At 45.8% G+C, this 17,827-nt stretch overlaps 1 protein-coding gene across 2 annotated transcripts in view; it reads right to left on the bottom strand.

Moving 5' to 3' along the window:
* arhgap10 (Rho GTPase activating protein 10) overlaps positions 1-17,827 on the bottom strand; it is a 263,126-nt gene that overhangs the window by 11,531 nt on the left and 233,768 nt on the right. The window contains exon 20 of one of the 2 annotated variants that reach the window (XM_038791965.1): positions 8,407-8,563. In XM_038791965.1, coding sequence (XP_038647893.1) covers positions 8,407-8,563 — 157 coding nt within the window. Of the gene's footprint in view, positions 1-8,406; positions 8,564-14,504; positions 14,737-17,827 lie in introns of those variants that run through there. The other variant, XM_038791966.1, reaches the window with a different exon arrangement.

Here is a 17,827-nt window from a genome sequence, read left to right as displayed (position 1 = left end):
GGAAGTAATGCGAATCCTGGGGGAATTTGGCAATTTTTTTGGGGAAAAAAATTGAACATGGGGAAAAGCGAGATGTTCGCGATCCAGGGAAGAGGACAGGTGAAGAGACTGGGAGAGCTGCCACTTAGAATGGTAGGTAAGAGTTTTCGATATCTGGGAATCTAGGTGGCCCGGGAATGGGAGGCACCGCACAAGTTAAACCTATCCCGGTTGGCAGAACAAATGGAAGGGGACTTAAAGAGATGGGACATGCAGGGCAGCACAGTGGCGCAGTGGATTAGCCCTGTTGCCTCACGGCGCCAAGGTCCCAGGTTCAGTCCCGGCTCTGGGTCACTATCTGTGTGGAGTTTGCACATTCTCCCCGTGTTTGCGTGGGTTTCACTCCCACAACCCAAAGATGTGCAAGGTAGGTGGATTGAACACGCTAAATTGCCCCTTTATTGGAAAAATAAATAAATTCAGTACACTAAATTTATATAAAAAAAGAGATGGAACATGCTCCCGCTATCACTGGAGGGGAGGGTACAGACCGTGAAAATGTCGGTCCTCCCCAGGTTTCTGTTTGTCTTTCAGTGCCTCCCCATCTTCATCCCGGGGGCCTTTTTCAAGCGGGTGAATAAGGTTATTTCGGGCTTTGTGTAGGCGGGTAAAACCCCACGAGTGAAGAAAGTGTTGCTGGAGCGCAGTCGGGGAGAGGATGGGTTGGCGCTGCCAAACTTCTGAGAATCTGGGGGCAATGGAGGAGATATAAGAGAGTGGAGGGAGCATCGGTTTGGACTCCGATATATAATAATCATCGGTTTGTACCGGGTAGGCTGGATGGTGGGTTCCGGAATTGGCAAAGGGCAGGAATTAGAAGGATGGGGGATTTATTTATAGATGGGAGCTTTCCCAACTTGAAAGCCATGGAGGATAAATTTGAATTGCCAGCAGGGAAAGGGTTTTGGTATTTTTAGGTGCGAGACTTCCTGAGAAAATAGGTGCCGGCCTTTCCGCTGCTGCCGCCACGGGGGATACAGGACAGAGTAGTCTCCAGTACCTGAGTGGGAGAGGGGAAGGTTTCAGATATTTACCAGGAGCTTTCGGAGGCGGAGAAAACTCCGATGGATGAGCTTAAGGGCAAGTGCTGTACTGTTCTAAAAAAAAAAGTGGGAGGACGGGCTAGGAGGAGAGATAGAGACGGGTCTATGGGTGGATGCCCTAAGCAGGGTTAATACCTCCTCATCATGTGCCAGGCTCAGCCTGATACAATTTAAGGAAGTCCACCGGGCACACCTGACAGTGGCTGGGATGAACAGGTTTTTCGGGGTAGAAGATAGGTGTGCGAAGCCCAGCAACTCATGTCCACATGTTTTGGACATGCCTGAAGCTTGGAGGGTTTTGGCAAGGTTTTGCTAAGGCAATGTCCACGGTGCTAAAAACAGGAGTGGTGCGGGTCCGGAGATAGCGATCTTTGGAGTGTCGGAAGAGCTGGGAGTCCAGAGGGCGAAAGAGGCCGACGTCTTGGCCTTTGCCTTCCTGGTAGCCCGGAGACGGATCTTGTTAATGTGGAGGGACTCGAAGCCCCCAAGTGTAGAGACCTGGGTTAGTGACATGGCTGGGTTTCTCAGTCTCAAGAAAATAAAGTTCGCCATAAGAGGGTCAATATTAGGGTTCACCCAGAGGTGGCAGCCGTTCATCGACTTTCTCGGGGAAAATTAAGATGTCAGCAGATGCAGTATTCCAAGGGGGGGAAGAAGGAGGAGGAGGAGGGCCGGATTGTAGCCTTATGATTGCGGTGTGTGAAGATTGAGATGGGGGGGGGGGGAATGTTTATTATACCATGTTGATGTCATTGTTATGTTATTATAACATTGCTATTATGTTATTATATATGTTATTTTTCTAAAAAATTTCAGATGCCTTAATAAAAATATTTAAAAATAAAAGGGAGCACAGCATCACTAGCACAGTGTTTAGCACTGCTGCTTCACAGCTTCCGGGTCCCAGGGTCGATTCCCGGCGTGGGTTTCCCTCGGGTGCTCCGGTTTCCTCCCACATGTCCCAAAAGTAGTGCTTGTTAAGTGAATTGGACATTCTGAATTCTCCCTCAGTGTACCCAAACAGGCGCCATAGTGTGGCGACTAGGGGCTTTTCACAGTAACCTCATAGCAGTGTCAATGTAAGCCTACTTGTGACACTAAAGATTATGATTACTTACTCTGCAGGGAATGTGTTGCAAGACAGATCTGGTATTTTGGAAAATGAAGCAATTTAACTTTAGCGAGAAGGCTTGAATATATTCAATTCTAGAGCATGGCTATGTATCAATACAATGAGCCACTGCGATGTCCTGCTATTTTTTGTAATGTCCGGTGTGACAATGATAACATGGTGCAGGAGCTACAAGTTTATAATTTTTGTGTCTGCACTACTAGGTCCTGGCCCCTGCCATGCTAAAAGTTCAGGCCCATGGGTTGGTAGTTCATCCAACAAAGATTTCACTTTCCTCTGGGAGATTTTTGCTCACTTCCTGCACCATCCACTGATCACCAAATAGGCTCTCAGTGTTTTTTCTAAGGTGCGCCTTTTGCTTTAATGCTCCCGCTCACAGCTTCCCTCTCCTTAACCCTCACTGTGAGTGAGTGCACGGGAGGAGGATCAAGGCAGGAGCAGCTTCGATAGTCATTTTGAAAAAAATATGGATAGCAGTTCCAGCTGGCAATCCATACCATCGAGACACTCACTTCCACAACAGCGGAGCTCCAGCTTTGGATCAGATATGGATCGTTAACCCATGTCTAGGAGAGGAAAATGGCAAGAGGGCAAGTCAGGAGTGAGAGGTCCAGCGACAGGTTAGGTCGGTGGAGGGCACAACTCGAAGGTTGGGGGGTGGATGAGACCAAAACACGAGGAGAGGGACCACTCTGAATTGGCACCAATTCCCCACCACGCGCCGAATGACGTTTAAACAAATCTCAAGACGCTCAAGGAGATTACAGGCCCCACTAATCTACCAATTTAAAAGTGAAACAACTGTGAAACCTTCTGTCATTTAATCTCTCCTGCCTTCCACCCTATCAAACATCATTCCTTTTGTTCTTTCATCTATTATATTTCGAGTTTAGCATCATGGAATCATTATTGTACAGGAAGAGGCCGTTCGGCCCATTAAGTCAATGCCAGCTCTCCATGATACAATCCAGTCAGGCCCATTCATCCACTCTACCTCCCTAACCCTGCCTGTTTATTTCCTTCAAGCACCCATTCAATTTCCTTTTGAAATCATTCATTGTTTCCGTTTCCATCACCCTTATGGGATGCGAGTTCCAGGTCATTACCACTTGCTGTGTAGAAAAACTTGTTCTTCAAATCCACCCCTGCATCTCTTGCCCAAAGCCTTAAATCCGTGTCCCATAATTCTTGTACCATCAGCAAATGGGAACAGTTTAATTTTTGTTCACCATAACCATTCCTTTTGTAATTGTGTATACCTCGATCAAAATCACCTCTCAATCTCCTTTGCTGCAAGGACAACCCCAGGCATCTCCAACCATTTAGCTCAAACTCCTCATCCCTGGAACCATTCTGGTAAATCTCCTCTGCTCTCTCTCAAGGACCTTCACATCCATCATAGAGTGTGGTGATCAGAACTGGGAATAGTGCTCTAATTGTGCTCTGACCAGAACTTTATAAAGCTTTATAAAATCTTTGCTCAGCTCTGACTAAAGATTATCAACCTGACTGAGTATTTGTAGCATTGTCTGATTTTAATTACCACAGAGATAAGTCTTCCCATGATCTTCGCCTGTGAAGAATAAAAGCAGTTTCTACCAAATGTCGAACCCAAATAATCTTTCAAACTTTCTGCCCTTTCCGTCTTTGTTTTGCACAAGCTCCAAACTCAATAGGTAAGAAAATGTTCTGGATTCCCTTTGACACTCAACAAACGAAATATGAAGGAACAGCAATACCATCCAGTTATCCTTCTAAACTTCCTTAATCTACCCATTGTTAGGTGCAGGCAGAAAAGACAGAAATAGGAGAAAAATCTTTCAATTCTACTCACCACATGCATGAGATGGCTCAACTCAAACACTCCACACCATAAAGACGTAATCAATGTGTGTACTATCACTGTACATTAGACCTCAGGGTTTTGCAGCAAGGCAAATTAAGTGTTCGGGAATGTGATTTGGACAGTGTTAAAACACTACACAAAGCTGTCAGTTTACTGAAGCCACATTTCTAGTGTCCCTACCCCCCACCCCCATGCTACCATTTAGTAGTTATTTGGAAACATGCTGCAGTTTTTAAAGGTATACATTAATGTATTTAGATTTTACACAATTGCATGTCCAAGTCATTTGGCATCACATGCAAATTCAGGTGCACTCACTATCAAAAGACATAGAATCATAGAATCCCAACAGTGCAGAAGGAGGCCATTCAGCCCTCCGAGTCTGCACTAACCCTCTGAAAGAGCACCCTACCTAGGCTCAACACCCCACCCTTTCCCCGTAACCCCACCTAACCTTTGGACACTAAGGGGTCATTTATTGTGGCCAATCCACCTAACCTGCACATCTTTGGACTGAGAGAGGAAAGAATGTACAAACTCCACACAGACATCATCTGCTATCTTTCAGGAACTGCAGCAAGAGCGGAGTTAGAAATGAAAACATACAATTTTTACAAAAATAATGCAATTCATTGATTAACCAAAACAGAACGTTCTTATTAATAAACAATTTTATTGAGGTAGTTTTTGGCTTTATAAATAGTTACAGACATCATCAGAAAGAAAGCAAAAAAGGCAAAAATGTGCAAACATCCACGTACTTTCAATACTTCCATCGTAACATATTGCACAAGCCCGCTCCTCTCCCACCGGTACTACCCACCATATTTCCCTCCTACTCTACCCCCCCCCCCCCCCCCCCCCCCCCCCACCCCCCCCTCCCCCCCACCCCCTGCTGACGCTCACTCTCCCGCAAAGAAGTCAATAAATGGTTGCCACCTCCGGGCGAACCCCTGCACAGATCCCCTCAAGGCGAACTTAATTTTTTCCATACCCAGGAAACTCGACATGTCCGCAAGCCACAGCTCAGTCTTCGGGGGCTTTGAGTCCCTCCACGTCAATAATATTCGTCGCCGGGCTATCAGGGAAGCAAAGGCCAAAACATCGGCCTCTTTCTCCCCCTGGACCCCCGGGTCTTCCGAAACCCCATAAATTGCCACCCCTCGACCCATCGCCACCCTTGTTTTTAGCACCCGGGACATGACCCCCGCAAATCCCTCCCAGTACCCCCTCAGCATAGGGCATGCCCAAAACATGTGAACGTGGTTCGCTGGTCCTCCCGCGCACCTAACGCATTTGTCCTCTATCCCGAAGAATTTGCTCATCCGGGCCATCGTCATATGGGCCCGATGAACGACCTTAAATTGAATCAGCCTGAGCCTAGCACATGTCGCGGTCGTATTTACCCTACTCAGGGCCTCTGCCCACAGCCCATCCTCCATTTCCCCGCCTAGCTCCTCCTCCCATTTAAGTTTCAGTTCCTCTGTCTGGGACCCTTCCTCCCTCATGAGCACCTTATAAATACCCGAGACTCTACCCTCCCCTTCTTCCCTCCTAGAGACTATTCTGTCTAGGATCCCCATTGGCGGGAGGCGTGGGAAAGATGGGACCTGTCTACGAACAAAGTCCCGCAACTGTAGGTATCTAAAATCATTTCCCCATACCAACCCAAGTTTCTCCTCCAAGCTCCTCAAACTCGCAAAGCTCCCTTCCAGGAACATATCACCCACCCTTCCCGCCCCCGCCCGCTGCCATACTCGGAACCCCCCATCCATACTCCCGGGGGCAAACCGATGGTTGTCGCAGATTGGCGCCCAGACAGACGCCCCCATCTCCCCACATGCCTCCTCCACTGGCCCCATATCCACAGGGTCGCCACCACTACCGGGCTGGTGGTGTACTTGGCCGGCGGCAGCGGTAGAGGAGCCGTGACCAGGGCTGCTAAGCTGGAGCCCCTGCATGAAGCCGCCTCCACCCGCTCCCAAATAGACCCTGTACCCACCATCCACTTCCTTATCATAGCGATGTTGGCCGCCCAGTAATAATTAATCAGACTCGGCAAAGCCAGCCCTCCCTCGCTGCGGTTCTTCTCCAATATCGCCTTCTTCGCCCGCGGGGATTTTCCCGCCCAGACAAAGCTCATGATCATCCCATTAACTCTTTTGAAGAAGGACTGTGGGATAAAGATCGGGAGGCACTGAAATATAAACAGAAATCGAGGGAGGATTGTCATCTTTACAGTCTGCACCCTCCCTGCCAACTACAGCGGGAGTGCATCCCATCTCCGAAACTCTCCCTTCATTTGCTCCACCACCCTGGCCAAATTTAACTTATGCAGCCTGCCCCAGTCTCGTGCCACCTGGATTCCCAAATACCGGAAATTTTCCTCAACCAGCCTAAACGGTAGCCCTCTCAATCTGTTCTCCTGGCCCCTTGCCTGGACCACAAACATTTCACACTTGACCGTATTTAATTTGTATCCTGAGAACTGGCCGACCTTCCTCAGCATTCCCAGTATACTTCCCATCCCGGCCACTGGGTCTGACACGTACAGGAGCAGGTCATCTGCATAAAGAGAGACCCTATGTTCAACCCCGCCCCTCACCATCCCCTTCCACCCCCATCCCTCTGCGGCTCTCAGCGCAATCGCCAGCGGCTCTATGGCCAGCGCTAACAGCAGCGGGGAGAGCGGGCAGCCCTGTCTGGTCCCTCGGTACAGCCAAAAGTTCTCCGACACTTCTCTGTTGGTCCTGACGCTGGCCCTCGGGGCCTGATATAATAATTTGATCCAATCCACCAATCCCTCCCCGAACCCAAACCGTCCGAGCACCTCCCACAGATAGTCCCACTCCACCCGGTCAAAGGCCTTCTCGGCGTCCATCGCCACCACTACCTCCACCTCCCTACCCACTGGGGGCATCATTATCACATTAAGTAATCTTCTCAGGTTGGCTGCCAGCTGCCTACCTTTCACGAACCCAGTTTGATCCTCCCCAATCACCTCCGGTACGCAGTCCTCCATTCTAACCGCCAGTACCTTTGCCAGGAACTTGGCGTCTACATTAATCAGGGAGATTGGCCTGTAGGACCCGCACACCTCCGGGTCTTTACCCCGCTTCAATATCAGTGATATAGTGGCTTGTGACATTGTCGGCGGCAGGGTCCCTCTGTCCCTTGCCTCATTGAAAACCCTCGCCAAGACCGGTCCCACCAGCTCAGAGAACTTCCTATAGAACTCTACTAGGTATCCATCCGGCCCCGGGGACTTCCCCGAATGCATGGTCTTTAGGCCCCCCAATACCTCCTCTACTCTAATCGAGGCCCCAAGCTCTTCCACTCGCCCCCCACCTACTGTTGGGAAGGTTAACCCGTCCAGAAACCTTTTCACCCCTCCGGTTCTTCCGGCGGCTCCGAATTATACAGCTTACGATAGAAGTCCCAGAATACCTAATTCAATTCTGCCGGGTCCTCCACTTTGCGCCCCCCCCCCCCCCCCCCCCCCGTCCCTCACTCTACCTATTTCCCTGGCCGCCTCCCTCCTCCTGAGTTGCTGCGCTAACAGTTTGCTAGCCTTTTCCCCATGCTCGTACACCACTCCCCTCGCCTTCCTAAGCTGTTCCACGGCCCTACTCGTGGATAGTGCCCCCAGTTCCGCCTGTAGTCTCTGCCTCTCCCTGAGTAAAACCTACCCCGGGGACTCCGCGTGCTCTTCATCTATCCGACCCATTTCCCTGACCAATCTATCCATCTCTGCCCGGTCTGCCTTGGCTCTGTGGGCCCCAATTGAAATCAGCTCCCCCCGCACTACTGCCTTTAGCGCCTCCCACAGGGTCGCCGCTGAGACCTCCCCCGTGTCATTCACCTGCAGGTAATTTTGCATACATCTCCAACAGAACGTTCTTTACCGTGATCTTATTTTCAACTCACTTCAACAAAAAGAAACTTATTTTTTCAATCAATAAAGAATTGATTTTACAAGAATAAGTCTGTTTGGTTTTGGTAACTACTTTAGTTATTAGAATATCGCAAGGAACAAAAACTCCCCGATAGAAGACAAAACAGTTAAGCAGTAAAACGCATATATCTTAACTAATTTAAAACCAAAATACTGCGGATGCTGGGGATCTGAAATAAAAACTGCAAGTGCTAGAGAGACCCAGCAGCTCTGGCATGATCTGTAGAGAGAGCGAGAGAGAGAGAGAGAGCTCTTTTCCAGAACTCCGATTCAATGGACCAGATGTGGAACAGGAATCAGCACAGTAAAGAGTTGATTAGGATCTGAGAAAAGTATAAAAGGTACCAAATTTCACCAAGTTCTCATTTGATAAATTAAGAATCAAGCTTACGGTGAAGATGCACAATCGGTGGCATTTATGACACGGTTCCTGGCTTGTTCTGGGGGGCTGTTGGAGTTGGAGGATGTTGTAGTTATCGATGAGTGGGATGAAATGGATTCCATGCTTCCACTTGGAGTATTATCTACGACACGGTTAGGATTTTCAACTAAAAGGAAAATAATTTCATGAAGGCAACAATGCATCACACAATCTTACTTAACAATAGTCATATTAATAATCTTTATTAGTGTCACAAGTAGGCTTACATTATTGACACTGCAATGAAGTTACTATGAAAATCCCCTAGTCACCACACTTCGGCGCCTGTTCAGGTACACTAAGGGAGAATTCAAAATGTCCAATTCACCTAACAAGCATGCCGTTCGGGACTTTTGGGAGGAAACCAGAGCAGGCAGAGGAAACCCACGCAGACATGGGGAGAAAGTGCAGACTCCGCTCAGACAATGACCAAAAACGGGAATTGAAACTGGTTCCCTGGCACAATGAAGCAACAGTGCTAACCACTGTTCTACTATGCCCCCCTGAATAAGTGCAGCTAAAAACCATAGAAAAAGTAGAAAAGTAGTATCTCAATACATTTTTGAAAAAAACAATATGCTTTAAAAATTGACTATTTTAAAATAATGCCACAAAACTGGATCTCCTGATTACTACTGATCCTATAAAAAACATGTATGCGTTCATTAAGTTCCAAATCATAGTACAAAATACTGACAAAATCGAATATCTGTATTGCAAGAACAATTTGCAAGAAAAAGATTTGGTGGAATCTACTCAGCCCAATGGTGCAAATTGAGATTAATTGCAAATTCCTGCAAGCGGAAAAGAACAAAATTTATGGATGATCTGATTCACCTCTGACTGCCTAACCTGGGACCCTGGAGCTGTGAAGCAGCTGTGCTAATCACTGCGCTACTGTGCTGTCTACTTGAAGAATATGAGCTCTTTCAATGAGAAGGGAGGGTGGGGTGATCATTGGCAGTACAGCCGTATATATAGAGCTGGCCTGTGTGATATTAGCTAGACAGGGAACCAGTTGTGAACTATTGGCCCTGTGTCCATATCCTTGTAAATAAAGTTACTTTCTGCTTCGACTCTACAAACTCGTGTTGCATTCTTCGTGGCCGTCACAAAACTAGGAAAATATTTGACACCGAGTCACACATCAGGACAGGTGACCAAACGTTTGGTTATTTGCACAGCTTTTATGGAATTGAAGGAGATAGCAGTGTAGAGGTTTATGGGAGAGAACTCTGGAGCCTGAGGCCTAGACAGATAAAAGCACATCCACCCAAAGTTGGAGTGAAGCAAATCAAGGGTTTTCAAAAGATCAGAATTGGAGGAAGGCAAAGATTTTGAGGGCTGGAGGAGGTTACAGAAATAGGGAGAAGTGAGACCATAGCAACACTGTACGGTGATCTTTTCTCAATTTGCCACCACTCATCTTAGTTTCTTTACATAGATTCAGACAGAGAGTGTGATAGATGTCTTCGTAATTGTACATGTCAACATATAGATACTCTGTAAGCAAGTTCAACAACACCTCCTCCTTACATCAGCAGCACGCTGGTTTATGCTGACAAAATAGATATTTTAATCTAGTTTTCTGCATAACTGGAATCAATTAATGCTTCAAAGGTTTTCACACTGAGTCCTTTGCAAAGTTCACTGAGGTAGAGTTATCACCTTGGGCATAATGAGAAATTGTGGCCAGACTGCGCTTACTATCACACTAGTTAGGTTAGGCTTGAAGTTCCTGCTAGAATTTATTTGGAAATCACAAATCCACAATATTCCATGGGCACGGCAACAGACTCCAGTTGTTTATTTTCTTTTCTTTCAAAGCATTCCTTGATATATTTAATAGTGGGTAATATGAATACTGCTGAAAATATCACCAAAAAATAGGCATTTTCAAAGGATCTTCAGACCGTCACTCTAACTTATTCTCAAATCAGTGGAAGTTACTGTTTGGAAAAGAAAGTAAGCAAGTAGAGTGGGAATTATGTCCATGTGACATTAACAGGTCAGAATGTGAAACAGCACAGCTGTTGTTTCTAAAATACTGGGCAACCTCAGCAGGTCTGTCAGCATCTGTGGAGAGAGAAGGGAGCTGACGTTTCGAGTCTGAAAGACTGCGTGTCAAACCTGTTCGTTTTGCTCACAGGACTCGTTCTCAGATTGTGCTTTCGCTACTTTACAGGTGATTTCCAACATTTCAAAAGTTGTCTCTGCTATACTAGTCTTTCCTCATCTTGATCTGCACTCCCTTGCTGTTCACCTTCACTGCAGCTTGGGAGCAGTTCCTGCAGCCCTGCTGATCAGGGACAAGGGCAGCATCAAGAACACCCACCACCAGCAGCAGCTGCTCTCTCCTCAGCCACGTGTGCTCTGCTGGATAGGGGGAAGGGACACAGAGCTCCAGCTCAAAAGAGGCAATATCCTAACATCAGTACAAGGATCAGCTTACTTAACATGACGGGGCAACAGTGCTTCCAGGGACTTAAGATTCTCGCAGTTGTCATGGTCCCACGGCTCCCACTTTCTTCACCCCAGCTTCTTCAGGGATCTGTTGTGAAATCCTGCAGGTGTCACCAATCGGCTGCCACAAGGATATCTCCCAGGTTGGAAGCTTTCTGGAGTTTGGTGGGGAGAGGCACTCAAAATAGGCGGTCGACTATTTGTAAGTGATCTTATGATAATAAGAAGCAACAGCTTAGATATGATGCATTAACTAATTGTATAAAAGAAGAATATGACCCATGTCAGCTGAGAGAGGTTTACTGCTCCCAGAAGATGGACAGAGTACCTACGTTGATCTCAGTAGCTTGTGATAGCAGCATTATGCTCGCCAGTAACACGTGTTAGGAAACACTACCTCCTCCTCCAATCCATCCGAAAGAAAGCAGCTGCCAATGGGCACTGCCACCTCACCGGGACCTCTCACCAGGATGCCTGACCAGGGCCTCACCAGTAGGTGACCCCTCCTCCCGTGCTTGAGCACTTGTTCTGGGTGTGGGGTCTTACTCATGTCAATCACCTATTCAAACTAATCTGACCAATGGACACAGGAGATGCACCCAAATGGACACAGGAGATGGTTACCACCCCTCCCCCTAGTTCATCACTCTGCTGAGGTCAGCTCTTTAGTTTACATCACATTGAGGATCATATGCTGATCCTTTTAAATCACTTGTATGGTTAACATCCTACCAGCTTAGGAATGTCAACATGGCAGCTTGAACGAAGACTGTTTGGATTTCTGAAATCCTCTTTCCAGAGGGAAAATCAATCCTGCTAAGCAAATCCGATTAAAGCCCTACACTGGACAGAAAACGCCAGCTTACCCAAAGCCTTAATTTCTTACAGGGTTAGGAAACCATGTTTGCCAGCACTGGCACCTCCTTCCACTTTGACACTGATTAAGTCAGTGGGAACAACAGGGCTGTCACATTTCCTGCAGTGGTTCGATACCCAGAGGTCCAAGGGAATCGTCAGCTGCAAATCATCAGCGGTCTTTGTCAATTAAAAGGCATTCCGGTCAGTTTGTATACGAGCACTGGGCGGTTTTCATGCAAGTCCCTGCAAGACAGCCTTGATGATGCGATGGTGTCTTCATTCCGCTCTCCCCAGGTTTTGACATCTCCAGTCAGTGGGTGCTTCCTTGGAGATGAGGGCTACCCTGTCAGTATGTGGTCAATGATACCCCCATGAGGAATCCTCCACTGATGCAGAGAAAATGTACAACTGGGGCCATTTTAACATATGGGAGATGTGATTCAGATGTCTGGACAGATCTGGAGACACCCTTCACAGATATCAGCAAGGATTTTCCGATTGGTGCTGCCTGCCGTGCCTTGCACAATGTAACAGAAAGGGCTGGACATGCAGTAGGAGAAAGACAAAAAAATCTCTGCATCCTGAGGAGGAGGAGCCCGAGAGGTCCAGGCTGCAGAAAACCCTTTAACTGATTCATTCGGGGACTGTTCAGATACCCAAAGTGTGTAAAGCCTTAAGGCAGACCAATGCTGAACCCATAGCCCCAACAACTCCCTCCCCCCAACCCAAACACAGATCAGTCCCACAGTTATAATCCCTCCATCTCATTAACACTTTTTCCTTGCATTCCATTCTGATCATTCCATCTCCTCAGGGTTGATGTCCATTTGGCAGACAGGAGGCAACATAGGTGCAAATAAAGTATATGTTTCATTTTCATTTTCTGATACATTAAGATAGTGGCATTTTCATCATCCCCTTTTGTAACTGAAGTCTTTCTTTTCCTACTGCTTCTACTTGGTGCTACCTCTGTGCTTCAACAAGGCTAGAGGCAGGCTGCCTGTTCCTCTGTTCTTACAGCTGCGATTTTCTTGGGGAAAATTCTCCAGCTTTTAGAGTCCTGTCAAAGACATGTGCAGGGGCCGACTTGGTCATCGGGATAGAGGCCATCATTTGGCGCTCTGAGATGACAATAAAGTGAGGGTGATATGATCTGCATACCTGTCTGCCATTGGGGCAGAACACCGGCTTACCATTGGCCCTGGTCGGTCATGTGCCTCTCGACCGATTGGCCGAGAGGCTGAGTTAACCATGCCTCCATTAACGAGGTATAAAGGGACAAATGCCCGGCGATCGTCCATTCCATTGTAGACGATCGCAGAGCTGTGTTCTAGTCTATTAACGCCTGACTTTTGTAAAGCACATGTCTCGCGTACAATTTATGGCACATCATCACTATTGGTTGTTTAGGTGGGGATGTGAGAAGTTGCCTTGAGAGGAAGGAGTGTAACTGTGTTGGCCTGAGGAGTCTTGTACAGGAGTACGCTGGGCAAAACAAGAATGGGGGTGTTGGTACCCGAATGTGAGGTGCCACTCACCTTTCCTGCCCTCCCGGGGTCAATAAACCTCAGGTGGCACAGGATCCAGGTGTGAGGGACCACACTTCTGCTGCTCACTTCATCAGCCAAACAGATTTTCTCCTGTCAACAGGAAATAATACCTCTCTGTTAGAATCATAGAATCGTTACAGTGCAGAAGGGGGCTATTCGGCCCATCGAGTCTGCACTGACACTCTGAAAGAGCACCCCACCCAAGTCCACTGTCCTGCCTACCCCACCCAATTCCCGTAACCTAACCTGCAATTCCCTGGACACTGAGGGGCAATTTAGCATGGCCAATCCAGCTAACCCGCACACCTTTGGACTGTGGAAATAAACCGGAGCATCCGGAAAAAACTCAAGGCCGTAATTAAAACCGAGTCTCTGGCGCAGTGAGGGAGCAGTGCTAACCACTGTGCCGCCATGCCACCATGTTATTTAATGTGTTTTGTTATTGAAGAAACTCCAGTTACTTGAATATGAAGGCAATCGTGAAGCATAAAAAAAATATTGGAACTATTCGCCAAGTCTGGCAGCATCTGAGGAAAGAGAAACAAAGTTAACACTTCAGGAACTTTCCTCAGAATGGAAAGTATTGCTTGGTTTGGGGTGGGGGGACAGAAATAGTTTTTAAATTTCTCTGTTGCTTTGCTTTTTTGCCCCTTTATTGAGGCAACTTTGGTAGAAGCTTCAGGAAAGTGAAAGCGTTATCAGAAAGTAATATATATTATAGAAGGGCACAATACTTTAGCCTTCAGAAAACAGTATGATAACCCTCAGAAAAACTGTCATATGACAAAGGCTGGTATAATTGCTTGTTTTTCCTCCTTATAGCAGAATACTATTTGAGGCTAATAAAATTATGAATATCGAAAAAAAATTCTGTTTGCCAATTATCAAACCCACGAACTGCCTCTGCATTGGAGGCAGCTTCTTTGTCTGTGTTCTCGTCCTCAGTTTGTTCAGTGACACAAGATTTCATTATCTTTCAGTTTGAATGTAGTGCCTACACCTGTATTCTTAATCCACCTCATCTCTTTACAAATGTTGCCAAACCTGCATTTTCATCATTTTGATTTTGTTAAGGCTGGGCGAGGTGGAACAAATTGTTCCCCCTTCTATTCAGCCCCTTCCGTTGGTCCCTGTAAGTGCTGTTCCCAATCCAAATGTATTTATTTGTTAATAAGGAGCCAATGAAACCAGATTTTCTTGAGGCATAGAAAGAATACGTTTATTAGTTACTAAGCCCAAGAAAAAATAAATATGCAATAACACACACATGTCAAAGATAGGAAAGTTATAGTCCAAAATAAAGTTAAAAGAATATACAATTAATTATTTTGCTTTTCCTTGAGGCGTAGTGTGTTGAACATTGTGGCCGTTTGAAGTTAGGTGGTGTCCTGTAGAGTTCTGGAGTTGACTTGCGTTTGGGTTGACGTGCCTGTTAAAGACAGAGTGAGACAGAGAGAGAGACAGAGAGTGCAAGAGACCTTTCCTGCTCTTTCCCAGCAATATTTTTAGATGACAGTCATGTTTCTTTCTCCCCTCATTGTTCTTTCTCATTCTGCTTGGCACAGCTAGTTTTTACAATCCTGTCTGTCTATTCCTGGAAGGGAAGTTGATTAGCATGTCTTGCAATCATTGGTGTAGACCAAGTAATCCCTTTTTTGAGCTTTGAATCTATGAATGGTTTGACACATTTCAACAGGCAATTTCATCCTGCACAGGATGTTTGAATGTCTGATGAGTATCTGATCAAAGTCCAGCACTTTGCATCTTTAATGCCTTCCGTTCAAGGGCGTTGCTGTTCGAAGTGACCTTGACACCCCTCCAGATGCAAAATTCTATGTAACAGGTCTGCAGTGCAATTCATATAAACTTTCCAGAGAAGTGGTCAAATTTATAACATCAGCCATCAGGTGACTTGTGGTAGCAATTTTGTGAGTAATGCCTTTTCTTGTTTTGTTTTAAACAGGTCTTCTTTAAATGGTTCAATGTGTCTGTGGTTAGCTGGTATGGTTGTAGGTAGCTCTCACTCAATCACAGTTTCTTGGCATCATGACAAGTTTATATTAACACTCCTTATTCAGTTCAGGTGTTCTACAAATTTACAAATAAACATACCCTCACTATAAATAAAAATTACTGACCACCGATCAATTCAGATTTCAATAATGGGCAATTAATGAATATCTATTCAGTTCAACAGACATTTGTGCCAACTAGCTTTTTGTTTTTCCTTTTTTTTCCATGCCAAATTTCTCCCTTGACCCATCTGAAAGCTTTGTTTCCTAGCTGTATGGGGAACAAGTATGCAAACATATCTAACCATTCTTGGAGGTTAGATAATGAGCGGACTCTGGTTATTTGAACATAGAGAACAAGAAAGTCAAGCATGATCCTGTTTTCAACCTAGCTCCCTGTATTCACATTTCTAGTAGGGGACTGGATATAGTGGAGTCCTGGACTGATTGTCCCTCCCATACTCATGGGGAACTGAAGCTAATTGTAAAACCCTATTGCTGCAATCAGAGAAAATATCGGAAGTTAATGTTTTGGGTGTTGACCCTTGCAAACACAAATTATATAATGTCTATCATATTTCTAGCATTTTCTGTTTTTTGTTTCAGATTTCCACTGTTTGCAAGATTTTGCATTTTACCCCTCCTATTATACTCGTTCAAAACAAAAACCATTCTTGTTATAAACAAAAATCGAGCATAAGTTAAGGGATAAAACTCGGCTTTTGTAACCTGTGTGATTCAGCTGCTGCCTGCTTTAACTATCTAAGCGATCAGAAGAGCCACATGATTTATTGTTCGCAGGGATAATCGACACATGATCAATTAATTCAGAGAGAACAATTACTCCAGCATTACCCTGGAGAATATTTACTGAATAGTAATGAGATTCTAAAAGGAACACTTTGTTCATGACTAGGCTGTTCCCATTATGCGATTTGTACTGTATTTTGAAAATTTCTGTCAAAAACACTTTTGTTTTAGGGATACGTGAAGTCTTTGTTGCGAGTATAATTGTGAAAGGATTGGGAGAGAATGTGGGATTAGGCAAATAAGCATCACCTATAATCTTTTTACATTGTTGAGATTATACCAGTTGTTGTAACCCATAAATGGATAATAGATAAAAAGTGTTGTTCCTGTGGGTTCCAAGCACCCCTATTGGTTGATGGTTACTTCATAGATTTCAGTGGATTACCAAATTCATTCACCAAGAGTCCAGTTTTCACAGTAACCTTCAAATTAATCCAGAATATTGCAGCCAGGGATCGCCAACGTAAAAAAAATTGATTTTATAAAAAAATCTGGAATTGAAATTCTAATGATGACCATGGCACCATTGCCGATTATTGTAAAAACTCATCTAGTTCACAAATATCCTTTAGGAAAGGAAATCTGCTGTCCTTACCTGGTCTGGCCTACATGTGAATCCTGATCCACAGCAATGTGGTTGACTCTTAACTGCCTCCAGGGCAATTAGGGATGGGCAATACATGCAGGCACAGACTGCGATGCCCACATCCCATGAACGAATAAAAACAATTATGGCCCAGCACTCATCACACTTCTTCCCAAATTCCACACGCTCAACGTGTGGAAAGATTGCTGCTTTGCTTTAGTTGCTATCTTCGCAAGTAACCCGGAGGCTCCTTATGCCTGCCCAAATAGACATTCCCATGTACAAGTCCATACCACTGAAACGGATTTATCTTATTGCTGCTCGTGCAGGACTTGCTGCATGCAAATTGGCTGCAATGTTCTATTATATAACTGGGCAGAGCAATTATTTTACTGGACTGCTACCGAGAGGTCTGGACTAATAATTTGGAGAATCTGAGTGAAATCACATCATGATAGTTAAATGAATTCAAACTCGCATCCTAAAAAAAAAATCAAAAACATTGGTATCAATACAAGTGACCCTCAGACGTTACTAAAAATTTGGGACATCCGGTAGCAGCACACGAGGTGGCTCCCATCAGAGTTCCTTGATTTTGGCCCTTTTCGCCCGGTGTTCGGGGGCGACTTGGGGAGGAACTTTTGTTAGTTTGATGGGATGAGGCCCATGAAGAAGGAATGCCCAATAAGTACAAAACCAGGCAGTAGAAAAGTAAAGATTTGTTGTTGGACTTGGAGCTTCAAAAGCCTCGTCTGCCGAGATATAGCGGAGGCTCTTGTTGCTTCTTTGGCCACTCAATTAACCGCGGAGGTGCTTACAGGTATCTTGGCGGGGAACTGAAGAAATTGCAGCAGGCTCTGAAGACCTTGGTCGTGATTCGACAGAAAGGTCACTTGTGGCGGGTATAGCTGTGAGTTCCCCACCGCTATCCAACCAAACTTAGTCGCATTTTTGAACCATGAGAGTTTTGCATCGGTTTAGCCCACACTTAGAATTATTTTCATCACTGGGGAGCTGAACTCTCTCGCCAGACTGGCTCCTCAGAGATCGGGGCGCCTTTATGAAAGGGTGCCCCGATCTCTAAGTGAGCTTGAGGGTCTCCCACACCCCCT

This window comes from Scyliorhinus canicula, chromosome 3, assembly GCF_902713615.1.
Source record: "Scyliorhinus canicula chromosome 3, sScyCan1.1, whole genome shotgun sequence".
In the NCBI taxonomy this organism is placed as follows: domain Eukaryota; kingdom Metazoa; phylum Chordata; class Chondrichthyes; order Carcharhiniformes; family Scyliorhinidae; genus Scyliorhinus; species Scyliorhinus canicula.
This window is presented reverse-complemented; position numbering and strand designations above follow the sequence as displayed.